The 16,532-nt window shown below is 42.4% G+C and overlaps 1 protein-coding gene across 7 annotated transcripts in view; it reads right to left on the reverse strand.

The window, feature by feature from the left end:
- Positions 1–16,532, reverse strand: part of FAM13C (family with sequence similarity 13 member C) — a 110,551-nt gene that overhangs the window by 32,568 nt on the left and 61,451 nt on the right. For all 7 annotated transcript variants that reach the window (XM_081073596.1, XM_081073600.1, XM_081073599.1 and 4 more), the window contains one exon: positions 5,059–5,143. In XM_081073596.1, coding sequence (XP_080929722.1) covers positions 5,059–5,143 — 85 coding nt within the window. The remainder of the gene's footprint in view (positions 1–5,058; positions 5,144–16,532) is intronic.

Genomic DNA, 16,532 nt, shown 5'->3' on the forward strand with positions numbered 1-16,532 from the left:
AGAGAGAGAGAGAGAGAGAGAGAGAGGAAAGAAAAGAAAAAATCAACCACTGCTTTAAAGGAACCAATTTAGGACAAAAAAAATGAAGTACTACTTTCCACAGTGGTAGCCATTTTTCAGCTAAAGCAACCAGTGGTGCATACTGAAAATATAAAAAGATTCAAGAAAATTTAGAAATAACACACACACCACATACACACAGACCCATAATGAATAAAGTTTCTAAAAGATAGTTGGAATTCTGTGCACTTCCAAGGTTGAAGTAATCGAGACCCCTCTTAATGACTTTGAAAGACTGTCTGGGTCTGCTGCCGGTTATAATGAAACCTTAAGTTATGTGGATGAGCAGCCCCACCTAGTGGAATAACTGAGATGCTCCTCTGCTCCAGAAATCCAATTATAGACTGCACCTGCAGCGAGAACACATTTCTCAGCTCCCTTGGAGGAACACGATGTTCTAGAAAGTTCCTGAATCTCCCTGCACCTAAGAATCCCCAGGGGAGCTTTCCAAGCATGGAGATTTCCAGGTCTCATCTCTGTATTTTAATTTTGCATTTTAGGGTGGGAAGCCCAGATATATGGAAGCTTAGTGAGCACTTCCAGGTGATTCAGAATATCGAGTCAATTGGACAGTGTCTTAAAATGTGAGAGCAAGTCCTCTTTGACGCTGTTCCACCTCAACTTCAACTTTAAGAAGAGGCCTACAGACCATGGGGAATTCTTTCAGGGAATAATTATTGACTGTAAATAGATGTACTATATTAGTGCTGTCTAATAATCAACATTAACAACAGGCTCTTGCCCAAATGGAAAGTTCCATTTGAAAATCAAGAAATTAGAATAAAAGAATTAATTAGGTACTTCTGTGGAATTATTATTTCTAGTAAAAAGTCTTCAGTTGTCTCCAGTGACAGCTTTTGCTACAAGCTCCATGCCCTCAATCACTCATGGTCAGACAGAACAGGGGTGTGGGGACAGAGCCAGGAGTGCAGTTTCCAGGCTCTCTGCCTCACGTGGAAAGGTGCTCACTCGGGTAGTAAATGGACATCAACTGTGATTGGATGGCCATCAGCTGTGGCTAGTTGGCCGTCAGCTGTAACCAGGGAGCCATTGGCCACTAATATAACTGCTGTGGCTACGCTAGCAGCAAATGGGGGCTAGCAAGAAGATGGTGGCTGAGCTAGCAAGTGAGGATTGCAGCTAGCAAGCGAGGTTGGTTGGCAGAAAAGTGGACAGCAGGTTGCGGATAGTGTGGCTCCTGCTTCCTGTGTCTCCGACCCAGCCGCCAGCGAGACTATAGTGGTGTGACTGCCCTATCTATGGCTCCGTGGCTGTTCCTTTTTGGTCTTACCATGTCCTGCGTTCTTATGTGGGGAGCAGGACCAGAGACCCCACATGACACCCTGCGTGAAAAGGGGTTACTATGCTTAGTCATGTGAAATGTCAGGAAGTCCCCATGCGAATGACAGGCAGTTGAAACAACAATCCTCATTCCATTTTCCATCCGACAGCCCCAGAATGGACACTTACTAATGCCACAGAGGAAACGTTTGCTACAGCTGGAAGAGGCTGTTGATTCAGTGAGAGGAATTTTGAGCCTAAATACTGTGTGGGTTTCCATCTCACATTACGCAGTTGACAACCGACAGGTAGGGTGACTAGGTGTCCTGGATTGTCTGGGACTGGGGATGTCCCAGCATGTGGGATTTTTAGTGCTAAAAAGTGGGACAGTCCTGGGCAAAACAGGGCAATGGGTTACCCTATGGACCTGCCCAAAGCTACTTTTCAGGTGGTTCCCTTTCTATCACTTTTCCTTAAGTGCCGTCTAACCCCTCAAATCTGTCCCTGTCCCCACCTTTGTCCGGGACACCATCCCACTCATTTCTAACTAGCAGACTTGGTGCTCGAACACCTTTCTCCTCCTGACGTAACTGGACTGAGCCAACTGGTCACAGACCCTGAGTTCTAAGTCCCTGTGGTCTGTGAGACGTCCATTGATAAAACTGAGGTGAAGCAGCGTCAAAGAGAACCTGAGAGAACGCAACCTTCTCTCTCTTAATTCAAAACACTGTCCACTTGTATGGTGGTTTCCAATACTCCGAAGTGTTCATGACGTAGACAGATTCCAGGACTTCCACCCCAAACTGTCTAGAGATGAGGACTGAGAATCACCAAGGTTGAAAATTTCCTCGTAACTATTATACTGTGTGCAGGAAGGTTCAGGAACACTATCTAGAACACAGGGCCCATCCAGGACTGCCAGGAAATGTGTTCTTACTGCAAGTGCAGTTTATAATTGAATTTCTAGAACAGGGCAATGTTTTAGGTATCTTACAAGGTGGGACTGAGCTCTGTAACCCATAAACCAAAGTTAAAAGCTACTATTTTTATGCCAAAACATAGAGACTACAATACTTTGCTCAAACCATCATTTCAGACACCCAGTGCGAAAGTTAAACTTTACTTAAGTCACATCCTAATCAAGTCTAAAGTAAGTTTGAAATCTCTTTGAGTGACAGCAAGTTATATTCATGAATGTTTGCTTTTAATGGTTAATTGGTAGCATATTATAGCCAGATATTCCTGTAAAAATCACCTGTTGGATTTTGTCTTTATTAGATCACTTATTGACATCAACAATTACTGACTGAATATTTATATACATGTAAAGCTCAAAGCTAGAAGCTAGACTTTAAGAGAAAATGGTAACTTACTATAATCTTTTATAGACATATCCCATCTGTGCTATTATGAAATCACAGTCTCATCAGGGATTTACACACAGGAAAAAAAAATAAAGTTTCCAGATGTTCAAAGATCACTCCAGAAATGTTGAAACTGCTGATCTAATATGAGAATAAATTTCTTCCTTCTGAGTGACACATGGATTAGAAAATGTATGGTCAAAAAAGAAAATGTATGGTCTTCTTATAAGTGTGTCTTGGAAGCCAGTGAGAGCAACCCTCCCCCATAAATTGTGAAAGTCTCTTCCAAATGCCTGTCACTTTGGCAACATCTCTGCCAAATGAAGAAACTCCCTAGGTCTCTGAGAACACCTAGTTTCCAGATTGTATCAAAGGGTTTTATTTAAAAATTAAAGAAAACCATGCATCAAATAAAGTATTACAAGTTTCAATACAGGGGCTGGAATTTCTTCATTTTTCCCATATTGACTCCCATGCAGTCATTTTAGCTAAAGGAGACTCCTTAGTCATAAGCTCCACAAAGACGAAAAACATCAGGATGTGTTTTACCTTTGGAAACTTGTAAGAGCTGTTGTTGGCTAGTGCATACACACACACACACACACACAGTGAAAATCTCTTTTTCATAGACATCTCAGATTCACCTACATTTTGGAAAACCCAGCATGCAACCCACAAGCCTCCTCTGTAAAGAGCCTTCTATTTCTGCCATGTGACACTTAACATGGAATACATTGACGGTTCTCTTTTATGGGGAATTCCTACATAAACTCAGTATTCCGATATTGTCAAGAGCATTACTAAGTTTGTTCAAAATCCTATCCATCTAGAATGAAAAAATGCAAAACTATTCTTGACTTTTCCAGAAAATAAGACCCATAAATACATACATAAAAGTCACTATTAAAAAATATATACATATACCCATATACAATATTCAACGAATATTTTATTAAACTCTCTTTGCCAGATACTTGTGTAGTATACAAAACATCAGATAACTCAAAAGTTAATTTGAATTTGGCCTGAGGCCTCTCTGTGTGTTTTGTATGTTGTTTGTTGGGGTTGGTGGAAGAAGAAGGGCATTGTCTAATAATCTGACTTACAACCCTAATTGGATAGACATTGGCTCCTGCCCAATTTTACTTGTATCTCATCTGAACACAATGGCAATCAGAGCAGTGGAGCTCACCCAGCAACAAGAACAGCCAGCTGGCCACCTGCATCCGTGGGGGAAAAAAATTACAACTTCCTAGCAGTGTTACAGTAGGCCTCAGTGTCCTTACTATGAAGAGTATTATTTCACAGGTGAGCTTAAGGATTTAATATAATAGATATAAAGTGCTCAGACCAGTGCTTAGCTCACAGAAAGTCTTCAAAAATAATAATAGCTACTATTAGTAATTATTAGCCACTATTATTAATAAACATTCAAAAACTAGAGATGCGTATTTTGCCTGCTTAGACCATATGGGTCTGTTTTAAACAGTGATGTCTAAATGTACTATCACTAATAGTACTGAAATAGATTACTTTTGTAAATCTCTTCCTTTAAGGCCAGGTCATGAAGCAAGCTCACCTAAGCCTATTTTTACCATCAATCCAGAAACCAGTCTGCAAACCTCTGACCCATTTGTGTTAAAAAAGATAAGCTGTGCTCTCATGTCTACTCATGTAAGTTAGTGTTTCTTTCCTGCCTAAGTCTTCTGGGAACTAATTTGCCTTCTGCTTGCTAGCCAACCTATCATCCTCCGGATTAAAACTAGAGAAACTAACAGATGACTAAGACCCAATTTTGAGACTTTTCAACAGAAATTAATGCTAAAAAATGAGACAGAACAAGACAACATGGAATCAGAACGAGCTTTACCAATCACCTCCACTTTCCCTGTGCTGATGGACCATCTTACAAGCAGTTAATAGAAGAAAGGAAGTAGCAATGATGAAACTCCCCCATCCCTCAATACCTCAAAAATACCATAACTCTCAAAACTCATGAGTCTCAAGCACAGATTATCTAAATCCAGTGATATAAAATAAGCACACCATTTGTTTGTCATAGGAGACCACATAGGAAAATGAAGACTAGGAGTTGTGATGGGTGCTTCTCACCTGACACCCATTTTATGTAAGCCTGACTCTTGGTCCCCAGCTGGAGAGAAGGATCTATGTCACAGCACATCTTAAACCCTCCCGCTTCCTCTCAGCTCTTCCTAGTGTAACTCAAGCACCTCTTTAGCTTTCGTGTTGCACCAGGCACCTTTTCCCACAGAGGGACAGGTTTCGGATGAAGCAGCAAGTTCAACTATCTTTACAGTACAAATGAGGACCTCCCCCAGAGCCAGCCTCTTACCTGCAGCCTCTGCTTCTTCAGCAGGCACACTCTGGGGGGACGCGGAGGCTGGGTCCTTGACTCCATGCACCTGAGCCGCTTCTTCCTGATTTGTCAAAAATGCAGAGCACAGATCAGTTTCCAGGGCTTGGAGCTTCAGCAAGGAATTCTGCCAGCAAAAGCAGAACATCGGGCTGGCTAAGTAGATGCCGAACACACAACGGTGGGTCTGCAGCTCTTGTAAGCACCTTTCTCCAGTGCCTGGAGGAAGAGAGTAGTATCCACGGCTGCTTCAGGCAGAGCTGGTTGTCCAAGAATCAGCTATGCATTATTCCACATGCAGCCTCAGTTTCTGCATCATTTAAATCCTAACGTACATGGATTATACATGACACATGGGGCTAGTGATTCCGTCAGCAAGAGACGCTGCAGCCAGACAACCAATCTGAGGAGGTATCTGTTTCCCGGGTACTTGAGGCTTTACGCTTTGCCAGTGTTTCATTCATTGTGCTGACATCAGGAGCAGATGACATTAGGCCCCTCCCAGGCTACCATTCATGACAGCCAGTGTGTCTCCACTGCAAAGACTGCAGCAGACTGCAGAGCACAAAGAGTTACTGCTGCAGGGGCTGCCTGGAATCTGGGAGGTGCTGTGGGTTTCCTTATCTACATCTGTGTGTGTATGTGGATGTGTGTGTGCACATTCATGTGTGTTTTCTGAAGTTACTTCTCTCACATGGAATGTTTGCAGCTTTTATCAAGAACAGAGGAGAGGGAGGGAAGGAGATGACCTTGGTCACTTAGTGTGACCCAGCCACTGAGGGAGAAGCAATTTATCTTTCATAGCTCCCAACATAACCTTCCCTTCACCTCCTTCATTTCTCATTTTAAATTTCTCCCATGGTTCTTAATAAGGACAAAGTCATACAGACTGACGCACATATCCTGCCATGATGCAGATGCCCAGCAAGTTAATTCCCCCGACCAGGTGAAAGTGAGTCATGTCTGAGTCCTGGCAGGGAGCCACTCCCCTGCAATGGGAAAGCTCTGCAAGCCTCAGCAGCTCCTCCACCCACCAGGCTTCTGGCAGTGAAGCCATTGGTCCTGTCCCTACTGTGGACCCTCAAACATACATATACACTCACTCCTACTCACACCCTACCTTCCACATATCCCATTCCCCACACATCCTCATATCTAACTGCCACCCCCTCACACCCTACTCATGCATACCCCATCCCCATCTTATACACACCCTCACACCCTATTCCACACACACCCCTAGTCCCTACACTACACATACTTTTACCCACTGTCCTCCATACACTTGGCCCATCCCCCATATTTTCATACTGTACTGCACACACACCGTAACTCCCAAATACCCCAGCCCCCACCCCCTAGACACTCTCCTTTTCCTCACACTCATCCCTTCTATCCCCTACACACATACAAACACCTTACCTTATACACTCTCCCACACCCTACCTACTGCACACCCTCATATCCAACTCCCACTCTCACACGCTATTTCACACACACTCACACTCACACACACACCCATTCATACTTTGCCTCACATAAACACCTACCCTCAACATCTCCTCACATCCCAGCCCTTCCTCTCACACAATACCCTCTGCCACACACATAGTGTCATCCATTCTGTTGGTGTGAGTAAATATGAACCCACAGCAGTGTTAAAGCTACTTATTGAGGAATATCTTAATCTGTTGTCTCCTGGCCATTTTGAAAGTGCCAGGTGCCTAAAGCAGGCTCAGACACAGGGCGAGATCTGGCACAAACCTCATCTGTGCTCAGGGGCTCCTGCCGGGCAGCCCACAGCTTGGAAGAAGCATCTACTTTAGAACAGGCCTTGTTTTACTCCTTCCTTCTCCTTTTTGGGATTTTTTTCCCAGCAGCGGAGTGTGGAAGCAAGATCCCAAGGTGGCTGACAAGAGGTGCAGAAGGCACAAAGGCATCATGTTTCTAGAAATGAAACATCTGGGAGGCAAAACAAACAATTCCAGGCAAGCTTCCTACTGGAGGACCTTGGAAATCAGAGTGACTTGTTTAAAAAGAGCACAACTATTCAAAAAAATTTAAAAAACAATTCCATGAGAATTTAAAATGAAGTAGCTGCTATAATACAAAAGAACAGTATGGTGGTGCCTCAAAAAATTAAAACTAGAACTATCACATGACCTGGCAATTCCATTGCTGGGTATATACCCCAAAAAAATTAAAAGCAGGGATTCGAAGTATGGACTGAACTGTGTCTCCCTTAAATTCATACCTGTTTCTCTGAAAATAAGACCTACCCCCCAAAAAAGCCCCAGTTAAGATCATCAGCCAGATGGACACATTTAGCACATTATGACGATGTTCCAGAAGATGACATGACTGTATTTGAATAAATGTAGATTGTTGTACATGAAAAAATAAGACATCTCCTGAAAATACGCCCTAATGCGTCTTTTGGAGCAAAAATTAATATAAGACCCGGTGTTATTTTCAGGGAAATACTATATAAGGCCCAGTCTTATTTGGGGGAAAATACGGTCTGTTGAAGCTCTAACCCTCCAATATGACTATATTTGGAGATGGGGCTTGTAAAGAAACAACTAAGGTACAATGAAGTGATAATGATCCAGTATGATTGCTGTCCTTATAAGAAGAGAGACAGTCACATGCAATGCACACGCACAGAGGAAAGGCCATGTTAGGATATAGTGGGAAGGTAGCCGTCCACAAGCCAAGGAGAGAGGCCTCAGGAGGAATCAGACCAACCAGCACCTTGATCTTGGACTTCCAGCCTCCAGAACTATGATAAAATAAACGTCTGCTGTTTAAACCACCCAGCCTGTGCAACTTTGTCATGGCCGCCCTAATACAGTATTAGCAGACTAATGCAAAATGGAAGCAACCCAAGTGTTTATCAGCAGATGAATTGATAAACACAATGTGGTATATACACAATAGGACATTATATAGCCTTAAAAGGGAAGAAAATTATGACACATGCTTCAACATGCATGAACCTTGAGGACATTGTGCTAAGTAAAATAAGACAGTCACAAACAGACAAATATCTAGAGTAGCAAAATTCATAGAGATGGAAAGTAGATGGTGCTTGCCAGGGGCTGGTAGGGTGGAGAGGAAGAGGAAAAGGGAGTTAGTGTCTAACGCATATGGAGTTTCACATGGGAAAGATGAATAAAGTTCTGGGGATGGACGGTGGTGACAGTTGCACAACAATGTAAATTACTTAACCACTGAACTGTATACTGTAAAATTGTTAAATGGTAAATTATACATAACTTATAAAATTATATATGTATATAATATTATACACACACACACACACACACACACACCGGGGGTGCCAAAAAAATGTACACAAATGGACACTTTGGTCAACGTTGCTCAAGCCATAGTTCGCCATAATCAGAAGTGTCTGGACGCTGATGGTAACCACTTTGAGCACCTCTTGTAACTGCAGAAGTCAAACGTGACGTATATTCATCTATTGTTATCGGTATATACTGAGTATTACAATTTTAATAAAGTTTTCCTTTCTTAAAATGTGTATACATTTTTTGGCACCATGTGTGTGTGTTTGTGTGTGTGTGTGTGTGTGTGTATGATTTACCACAATTTAAAAATAAAAGGAAAGAAAGAAAGAAAGAAAGAAAGAAAGAAAGAAAGAAAGAAAGAAAGAAAGAAAGAAAGAAAGAAAAAGAGAAAGGGAGGGAGGGAGAAAGGCTGACAGTTCTTCCTACATTTAGAGGAAGGATGTGGAACCGGCTGCCTTTCATAAGCTCTGTTTGCTCTTGTATACTCTCCAACGCAGAAGAGGACATGGCCTTCGCACAGAACTAGAGGGCCTGGCAGCTCTGCTGATACTGTGGGCACCTGACTTTGGCCCAGCATCTTGGCTATTCTAAGCCTTAATTTCTTCATCATAAGAAGAGGCAATAATAACAGTGACAATAGCACCTGCTCTAAGAATTAAATGAGGGCAGGCATGAAAAGCCCTTTGTACAGCACCGATACGTGACCAACACTCAATGACTGGATGTTGTGATTACTATGAATATCTCTAAACCTCCAGAGGCTGCTGGGCTGAGCTCTGGTCAGATGTGAGGTCAAACTCTATACCAACTCTGAGGCCTTTACTCAGCCCTTTACCTCCCAGAGCCTCACTCTCTGCATCTGCCTAGTACAGACCTGAGACTAGAAGACTTCCAAGTATCCTTCCAACTTTAAAGGAGAGGAAAGCAAACATACATGCAGCCTGAAGATGTTGCACAGAATCTGGTACAGTGTTTGTGGAATTGAACTAAGTATTCATACAATACAAATGAACAGCAAATAACTCACTGCCTAGGAATACATCAGTTCACATTAAGAAACCTCTGAACTCCCACAGAGAGTGAGGTACAATGTTGAGACCCAATTATTGCTCAAAGTAATAATAGGGTTGTTCTCCTCCATCTTCCCCTCCCACCTTCTCCCTCATCTGTACTCATACTGGAGCAGAAATAACACTGAGCATCAAAGGAGATTTGTTTGCCTGGTTGGTTTATTCTTCTCTGAGATACTAGATAGGAGTAAGCTAGAAGGAAACAGGAGAGAGAAGATGAAGGTCTCGAGGGACAAGAATATACAATGGCAGTCACTTGATGTTTGCCTCCTGTTCTACTACCATCTCCACGGTAGAAGGTTAAACATCAACTGCTATATATTGAGGAAGGGAAGGCAGAATGGAAGACACTCTGTCCACCAGCTGTCATCAGCTATCTCCCTTCCTCATGCCAAACTGACCCATGACCTGAGAATACCCTGCTGTTTCTCAGCACACAAACAGAGGGTGGGGACCTAGACACCCTGTGTGGGATGGGCTCGTAAAGAAATATTTCTTTTGATGACTAGGGATCTCAGGAAAGGGGGCTTTAACTATGAGCATATACATGTCCTTCCCATGGGCAATGGAAGGCCATCCTATCCCATCCAGCCTGTCCTGTCAGGGCTGAGCCCTGAAGAGCCACCCCTGAGAAGGCCCATGGACAGCTTGTACGACACTCAAAGATCATGCCCCCATGCGGATGCAATACTACACATGCCACTCCCAGGCTCTGGCCGCTTTCAGAGTACAAAGAGCTGCACTAGGTTCTGGAGTATGAGACTGATGTCAGCCCCTTCCTCGTCGGGCTTATAGTCTAGTGGGGAGACAGCGCATAAACAAGCAAACATATCAAACCATAATGACAGTTATAACTGTCGTAGGGCTGTGGAGGAAAGAAACGGTGAGCCCAGGGAGAGAGGAAGCCGCTGTTTCACTCTCCAATCACGCCTGACAGTGACTTTTAGTGAGGGAACATGGCTTTCTCTACACAAAAATAAAGGGCAGTAAATTCCCTGGTCCTGATGCTACCTCACTTCAGCCTTTCTCTTACTGCTCCCTGGAAGGCTGCCCCCAGCCCATCCCCTGGGAGCCAGCCTGCTAGCACTTTTCTTATTTTACATGCAGTCTCCTTGAATGTGTCTCTAAGATCTGCAGGAAAATTGAGCAAAAGCTGATGAATCCTCTAAAGAACAACAACGATCTCTGCTTCCCCAACTCTCCCATCTAGTTACGAAAGAAACCAGAGAGAAGTCCATGAAACCTAGGTGTGGTTTCCTAAAGGCTAATTTTTCTCTTTTACATAATGGAAAATACGCTGCTTCTTTTAGAAAATATTCCACTCATTTTCTCTCCTCTACAATTACCAGGTCCCACTTTAGTTGGGTTGGAATGGAACACCCAACTAAACACCCACACAGGCTGGATGGTTCAAGACTAATTTAGGGTGTGTTGGCCTGCAATTCACCAGGTGCAGAGCGGGGACAGTTTACTTTGAATTTCTATGAAAAGGTTCAGTGGCACTCTCCCATCCCTTTATCTATTACAAAACTGAATATAGATTCTCTACAGTGATATGAAGCAAACTCAAATTGGAAATCTGCTCACAATTTGGGATACAACTCAGTCCCTAAACATCCCCTTTTCTACTTACCACTCTTCTTCCCTGAGTGTTCATGGTTCCTGCGTATATGGGGTGTGTGTGTGCACGCACACACACTATCTTTCCTTTCCATCTGTTCCTTTCCACCATCTCCCCAGGCTTGATTCAGCTGTAGTTGCTTCAGGGTCAAATTTCCATCATATCATTGAGCCAGTTCTGATTACCTCATCCAAATGGGGCCCCCCAATTTCTCTGTTACCACTTTATTTCCTTCCTTACACTCACTATAATATGTAATTTTATTTGTGTACTTGCTTATTGGCTCTTTCCACCACCAGAAGGGCTGGAACGATGCCTCCATTGTTCACTTCTGGACCTAGCACAATAAGAACAGGAGGCAACCAATAAAGAGACTGCCATTGTGTATTAATTTTGTTTCCCCGGACCCTTTAGGCAGTATCCAATGTCAAATCCCCCTGCTGCCCTGGTTCAAAAACGTTACAACATTACAACGCTTAGGAATCACTGGGGAGTTTGTTAAAGATGTACACGCCCAGGCAGGGGCCTCTCCAGAGACTCACATTCTGTGGTCCAGGGCAGGGCCATTTACATGCAGGAAGTCCAAGGTCCACACTTTGAGAAATATTGCCCTATCCTCTAGGGCCTTGACTCACTCTAAATGTTGCCTTGCTTGCTTGCTGAGCTCCACCTGTCGCAGGGACAATAGCTATTCCCTGACCCCCAGCTCTCTGGCACCCTCATTAGCCTCCTGCCCTGGCCTCCCCTTCAAAGCTGAAGCCCGGCACTAGGAAAGATGAAGCAGGAAGTGCTCAGAAGCAAGGCAGTGTTGTCTCCTGGCTTGTGGCTGCTGTATTCTGAATATTTTTTCCAAAAGAAGTAGGACCTCTTCCAATGGTGATGGCTACAAGAAAATGCCAAATTCACCATGCCACTAGGGACAGTAGGCTTTTGGCTATTCCTTGTGGGGCCTGTGTTGTCTATGCCCCAGCAGGCTTTCCATCCAAGTCTAACTGAAGAATGGCCAATCTCAGCTTCCTCTGCTTGAGACAATCAGTCCTCGCTGTCCCGCAATATCCAACGGAGAAACTCAGTGTAAGAGAACAAGCTCTTTACTTCAAGTAGCCCTCTGCTGACAAGAAGATCTGGGTCCTTGTTCGGGTATGAGCAGCACTTCTTTTTAAACAAGGACAGTACACTATAACCAAAACCAAATTTCCTTCTAGCCAGTGATTTCAACCTGGGAAGGGGGAGTCTTGTACTTAGTTTTACCTCATTGTGATATTCTCATTATTTTCACTTTATTAAATAAACAATAAAAACAAGATGTTTGAGAGAGAAATAGTAGTTTTATAAACTCACATTTTAATTCAGGACTGAGCTTTTCTAGATAACATATTGATATTCTGGGGAAAAAAAGTATGTCTCATTTTCAATGAAACTATTGAACGGAGTGCAGCAGTTTCTCTAAACTTTCTATTACTTACACTATCCAAAAGCACAGGTATCAAAATGGACAAACCCTTAACAAATCATTTTCTTCCAGATCATCAATTATATCCCACAGGCTAAGTTCACAAATCTAGTCCATGTTGTAGCTCATATAGTTATTATTTGTGGCTACTTAAGTTCCAATTTCTTTTAGCCCTGATTAATATTCTGCTTAAAAACAGCACTGAGTAAGATGGGTGCACAGTAGAGAAGCCCACTGGGGTTTTTAATCCGAAATCTACCATTGGCTCCTCTGTGTCTGTGGGCAAACCATCCAATTATAATGGCCCATAGGCCCTTTTCTGATGAGACAACTTTAATTTCCAAAATTCAATGAATATTAGAAATCAATAACCGTCCCTCTGGATATCATAAAATCACATGCCACGTGATACCATTACCTATCTAAGTCTCTAAAGATGGCCGGTCATACTAGAAAGCATTAGCCACTTCCTCAAATACTAACATTTTGTTTAGAAAACAAGAAAATTAAGCTTTTGCCTGCCTTAATATATGAGTTTCATAGCCCTAAGTAAACCAACAATGTCCTGAAAATGGTAAAAGATAAAGATACCAACACTAGCAAGGCTAGACTCTAGGCTATTGAGTTGATATGTGTCACTATATCCCTGGAAAGTGGGGATGACAAATTTAATTCTTCTAATGCAGCCTCCAGTACCAAACCTGGAGCTGGGTATATATTGGCCTCTCAATAAATACTGTTGAAAGAAAAATTTACTCCTTAGAAAAAAATATCCAAAAGTCAGTTTTCAGGCAAAATTTTGGTCTAGGATGAACAGAAATATATATATATTTTAAGTTGGCAAAGATGGAGGGAGCAGAATATATTATGAGAGTTGTCAGCTTTATATTTTGCCAAGGGAGAACCTGTGGAAAATAAACAAACAACAACAAAAAAAACCCTTCCCATCATTTTATTACAAAATGAAAAAATTAAGAATAATCTCTAAAGTAAAGAGTTTTTCATAGACGTTAGTCTCATGGAAAACTAACTACATTGTTCTTATTTTTTCTCCTTTAGTTACAACACAGGCTGACACCTGGGAGCCACTGAACTACAAACAGCTCCTTTCAGCCTTCTAAGAGAGATCAGGAAAATAGTAATGTGAAGAGGATTAAATGAAAGAAGGTGTGACAAGGAAAAGGATAGAAATGCCACACCCGAAGAAAGAACAGGGGCCAATGGGGCAAAGCTGCAGTGGAGTGTGGGAGAGGGGGAAGGGTGGTAGGTGAAAGGCAAACACAGGTGGGTCAGCTCTGGTAAGTCTTGCCACAACTTCTCTGCTCAGTCCAATACCTCTCAAGTTTCTCCCAGTTAATTCTCAGGAAGAATATGAACTGCTGCTGGCATGGCTTCTGCCTTTTCTGCCAGCACCACTCTAAGGAGTCTCTGGAGGATGACGACGACAGACCTGATTCTGCTGGAAACAAGAAGCCAAACTGGAGAGTTGCCTCTGAATGACAGTGCAGAATAAACCAGGCCTGGAAACAGCTCAGAGTTTCTATGCTCTGCTGTTCATTCAACCGGGAATTAAAACCAGGGTTCACACCATCACTATGTTGGCCAAAGGATGTCCTCACTGACAGTGAGAAGAAAACTTGGCTAAACCTAAATGAATCATAGGACACCATTCCAGCTTGCAGCTGAGGAAGAAATATCAGTAGGGAGGCAAGGTCACATTATCTCAGCCCAGAAAAACTATACCAGAAAGATGCCAAATGACATCTTGCAGTGGTCCAGCACACAGGAAAATTACCTTGGACATTATGCTTCCAGAAACCAGTATTATGCAGCCCAGGATCCATGTACCCATCTTCTGATAATATCCCTTCCAGATCCAAAGTCAGAAGTCTGGCCTACATTTAGCCAATCAGCTTATTCCAAACCCCAAGGTCATAGTGACTGGGTCAAGAATGTGCTACATGCCCCAAAGCAGATAACTGAGACTCACATGTGGAACTTCTCAGAGGTAGAAAGAAGGACTTTTTCCACTGGGTGGTAAGCAGCATCCTAAAGACGGCCCCCAGCATTCTTTTTTTTAACCATTTTTTTAAAACTTTTATTTATTTTAAGTGTTTTTCCAGGACCCATCAGCTCGAACTCAAGAAGTTGTTTCAATGTAGTTGAATGGAGGGCGCAGCTCACAGTAGCCCATAAGGACTTGAACCAACAACGTTGTTAAGAGCACTGTGCTCTATCCAACTGAGCTAACTGGCCACCCCACCCCCAGGATTCTTATATCCAGGTTATTCAAACATTAATCCAGGCACTGCTATGAAGGAATTTTGCAGATGTAATTCAAGTCCTAACTCAACTGACCGAGAATACAATTTGGGTGGGCCTGACCCAATAAGCTGAGCCCTATAAAGGCAGAGAGTTTCTTCCAGCTGGTGGCAAAAGACAACATCAGAGAAATTTCGAGCACAGAAGGATTTAGTGTTGCTGGCTCAAAGATGAAGGTATCCATGGAAGGAGAAATAAAGACAGCCTTTAGAAGCTGGGAGCTGTCCGCACCTGAGGACTGGGAAGGAAACAGGGATCATAGTCCTACAACGGCAAGGCAGTGAATTCAGGCAACCTGAATAAGCTTGGATGTGGAGTCTTCTCCAAAACCATGAGTCACTGTGGCCAATGCCTTCATTTCAGTTTTGTGAGACTTTGAATAGAAAATCCAATTGAGTCCACCCAGATTTGTGACCTACATAACTGTGAACTGACAAATGAGTATTTGAAGCTTCTAAGCTTTTGGTAATTTGTTACACAGTAATAGAAAACTAATAGACACTGGAATAGCTAGCTATAAGAATGTACCCTAGAGAGTAGTTGACCTAAAGATAAAGTCCATATAGGAAGGCAGAGATAAGAGATGGCATTTACATGACAAGCCTTTAATCCCTCGATCTAGTCACGCATAGAGCATATCCTGATTCGAAATTGCAGCTGTGTGAATCAACAAAACCTCTTATTATTAAAACCAGGTTGAATTGACTTTCAGTCACAAGGAAAAAAATCCTGATGCTTGCAAAAAAGAAAAAGAATCCTCAATCAATCCTGAATTAAGGCCCAACCCTGTAGACTGGGTTTACATTTCCATAGAAAAGTACAGCTACCTATTCCTACAGGAAAAAAGAAAAATGCCCTTCAGCCAACTCAGGAGTACCAAAGAATTAAGAAAGACTCTTGCAAAACCATTTTTCTCAACATTAAAACAATTTTGAAGGAGAAATACATCTTGGACAAAACAGTAAGTGTGATAATGGCTTGCTGCCCAAATATCTTTGTGCTAAAACTATGGATGGTAATTAAAAGACAATCAAATCCTTTACATGTAGACACACACATGGACACATGCATACAGGCTCAAAAAAGGGCACTGTAACTGTGCAAATTGGTCTACTTTTTAAAAAAATTAAAGTATGAAAGGATTCCTCATAGACTTTAAAGAGGATGGTATCTTTAATGTCAAGGGTAACGTGGAGCCATTTTGATGAGCATAATTCAACAAATAAGGGGTAATAGTAACATGCAAAGCAAAAGTGGATTTTTCATATTGATTTTAGGTAGATAATCTCTTTCCTAGCCAGCTAAATAAAACACAGATGTCCCTTTTATAGAATAAGAACTGTGACTACAAAATCAAGGTTGAACTTCTTGTTATTGATAGTAGGTCATTACTGAGCATTTGTTGCATGCTAATAATTTATCACATTTGTTTCCTATAACATAGCTCCTTCCTGAAAATTCCAATGGCATTCCTAAGGGTTTTGTTCTTTTATGGTAGAATCTCAGTCGGAACGCAGGACAGCACAAGACTAAATCCAATCTCACTTTGAACATCTTCCTCTGGTTCTTGATACTAATCAATGAGTGATACCACACACAAATCTGAAAATGCCCCAGTTATTTTTGGTGAAGTCAAAGCAGCCACAGGGGTAGAACACATCTCTAGGCTGCCC

This window comes from Rhinolophus hipposideros (genome assembly GCF_964194185.1).
Source record: "Rhinolophus hipposideros genome assembly, chromosome: 15".
NCBI lineage: Eukaryota > Metazoa > Chordata > Mammalia > Chiroptera > Rhinolophidae > Rhinolophus > Rhinolophus hipposideros.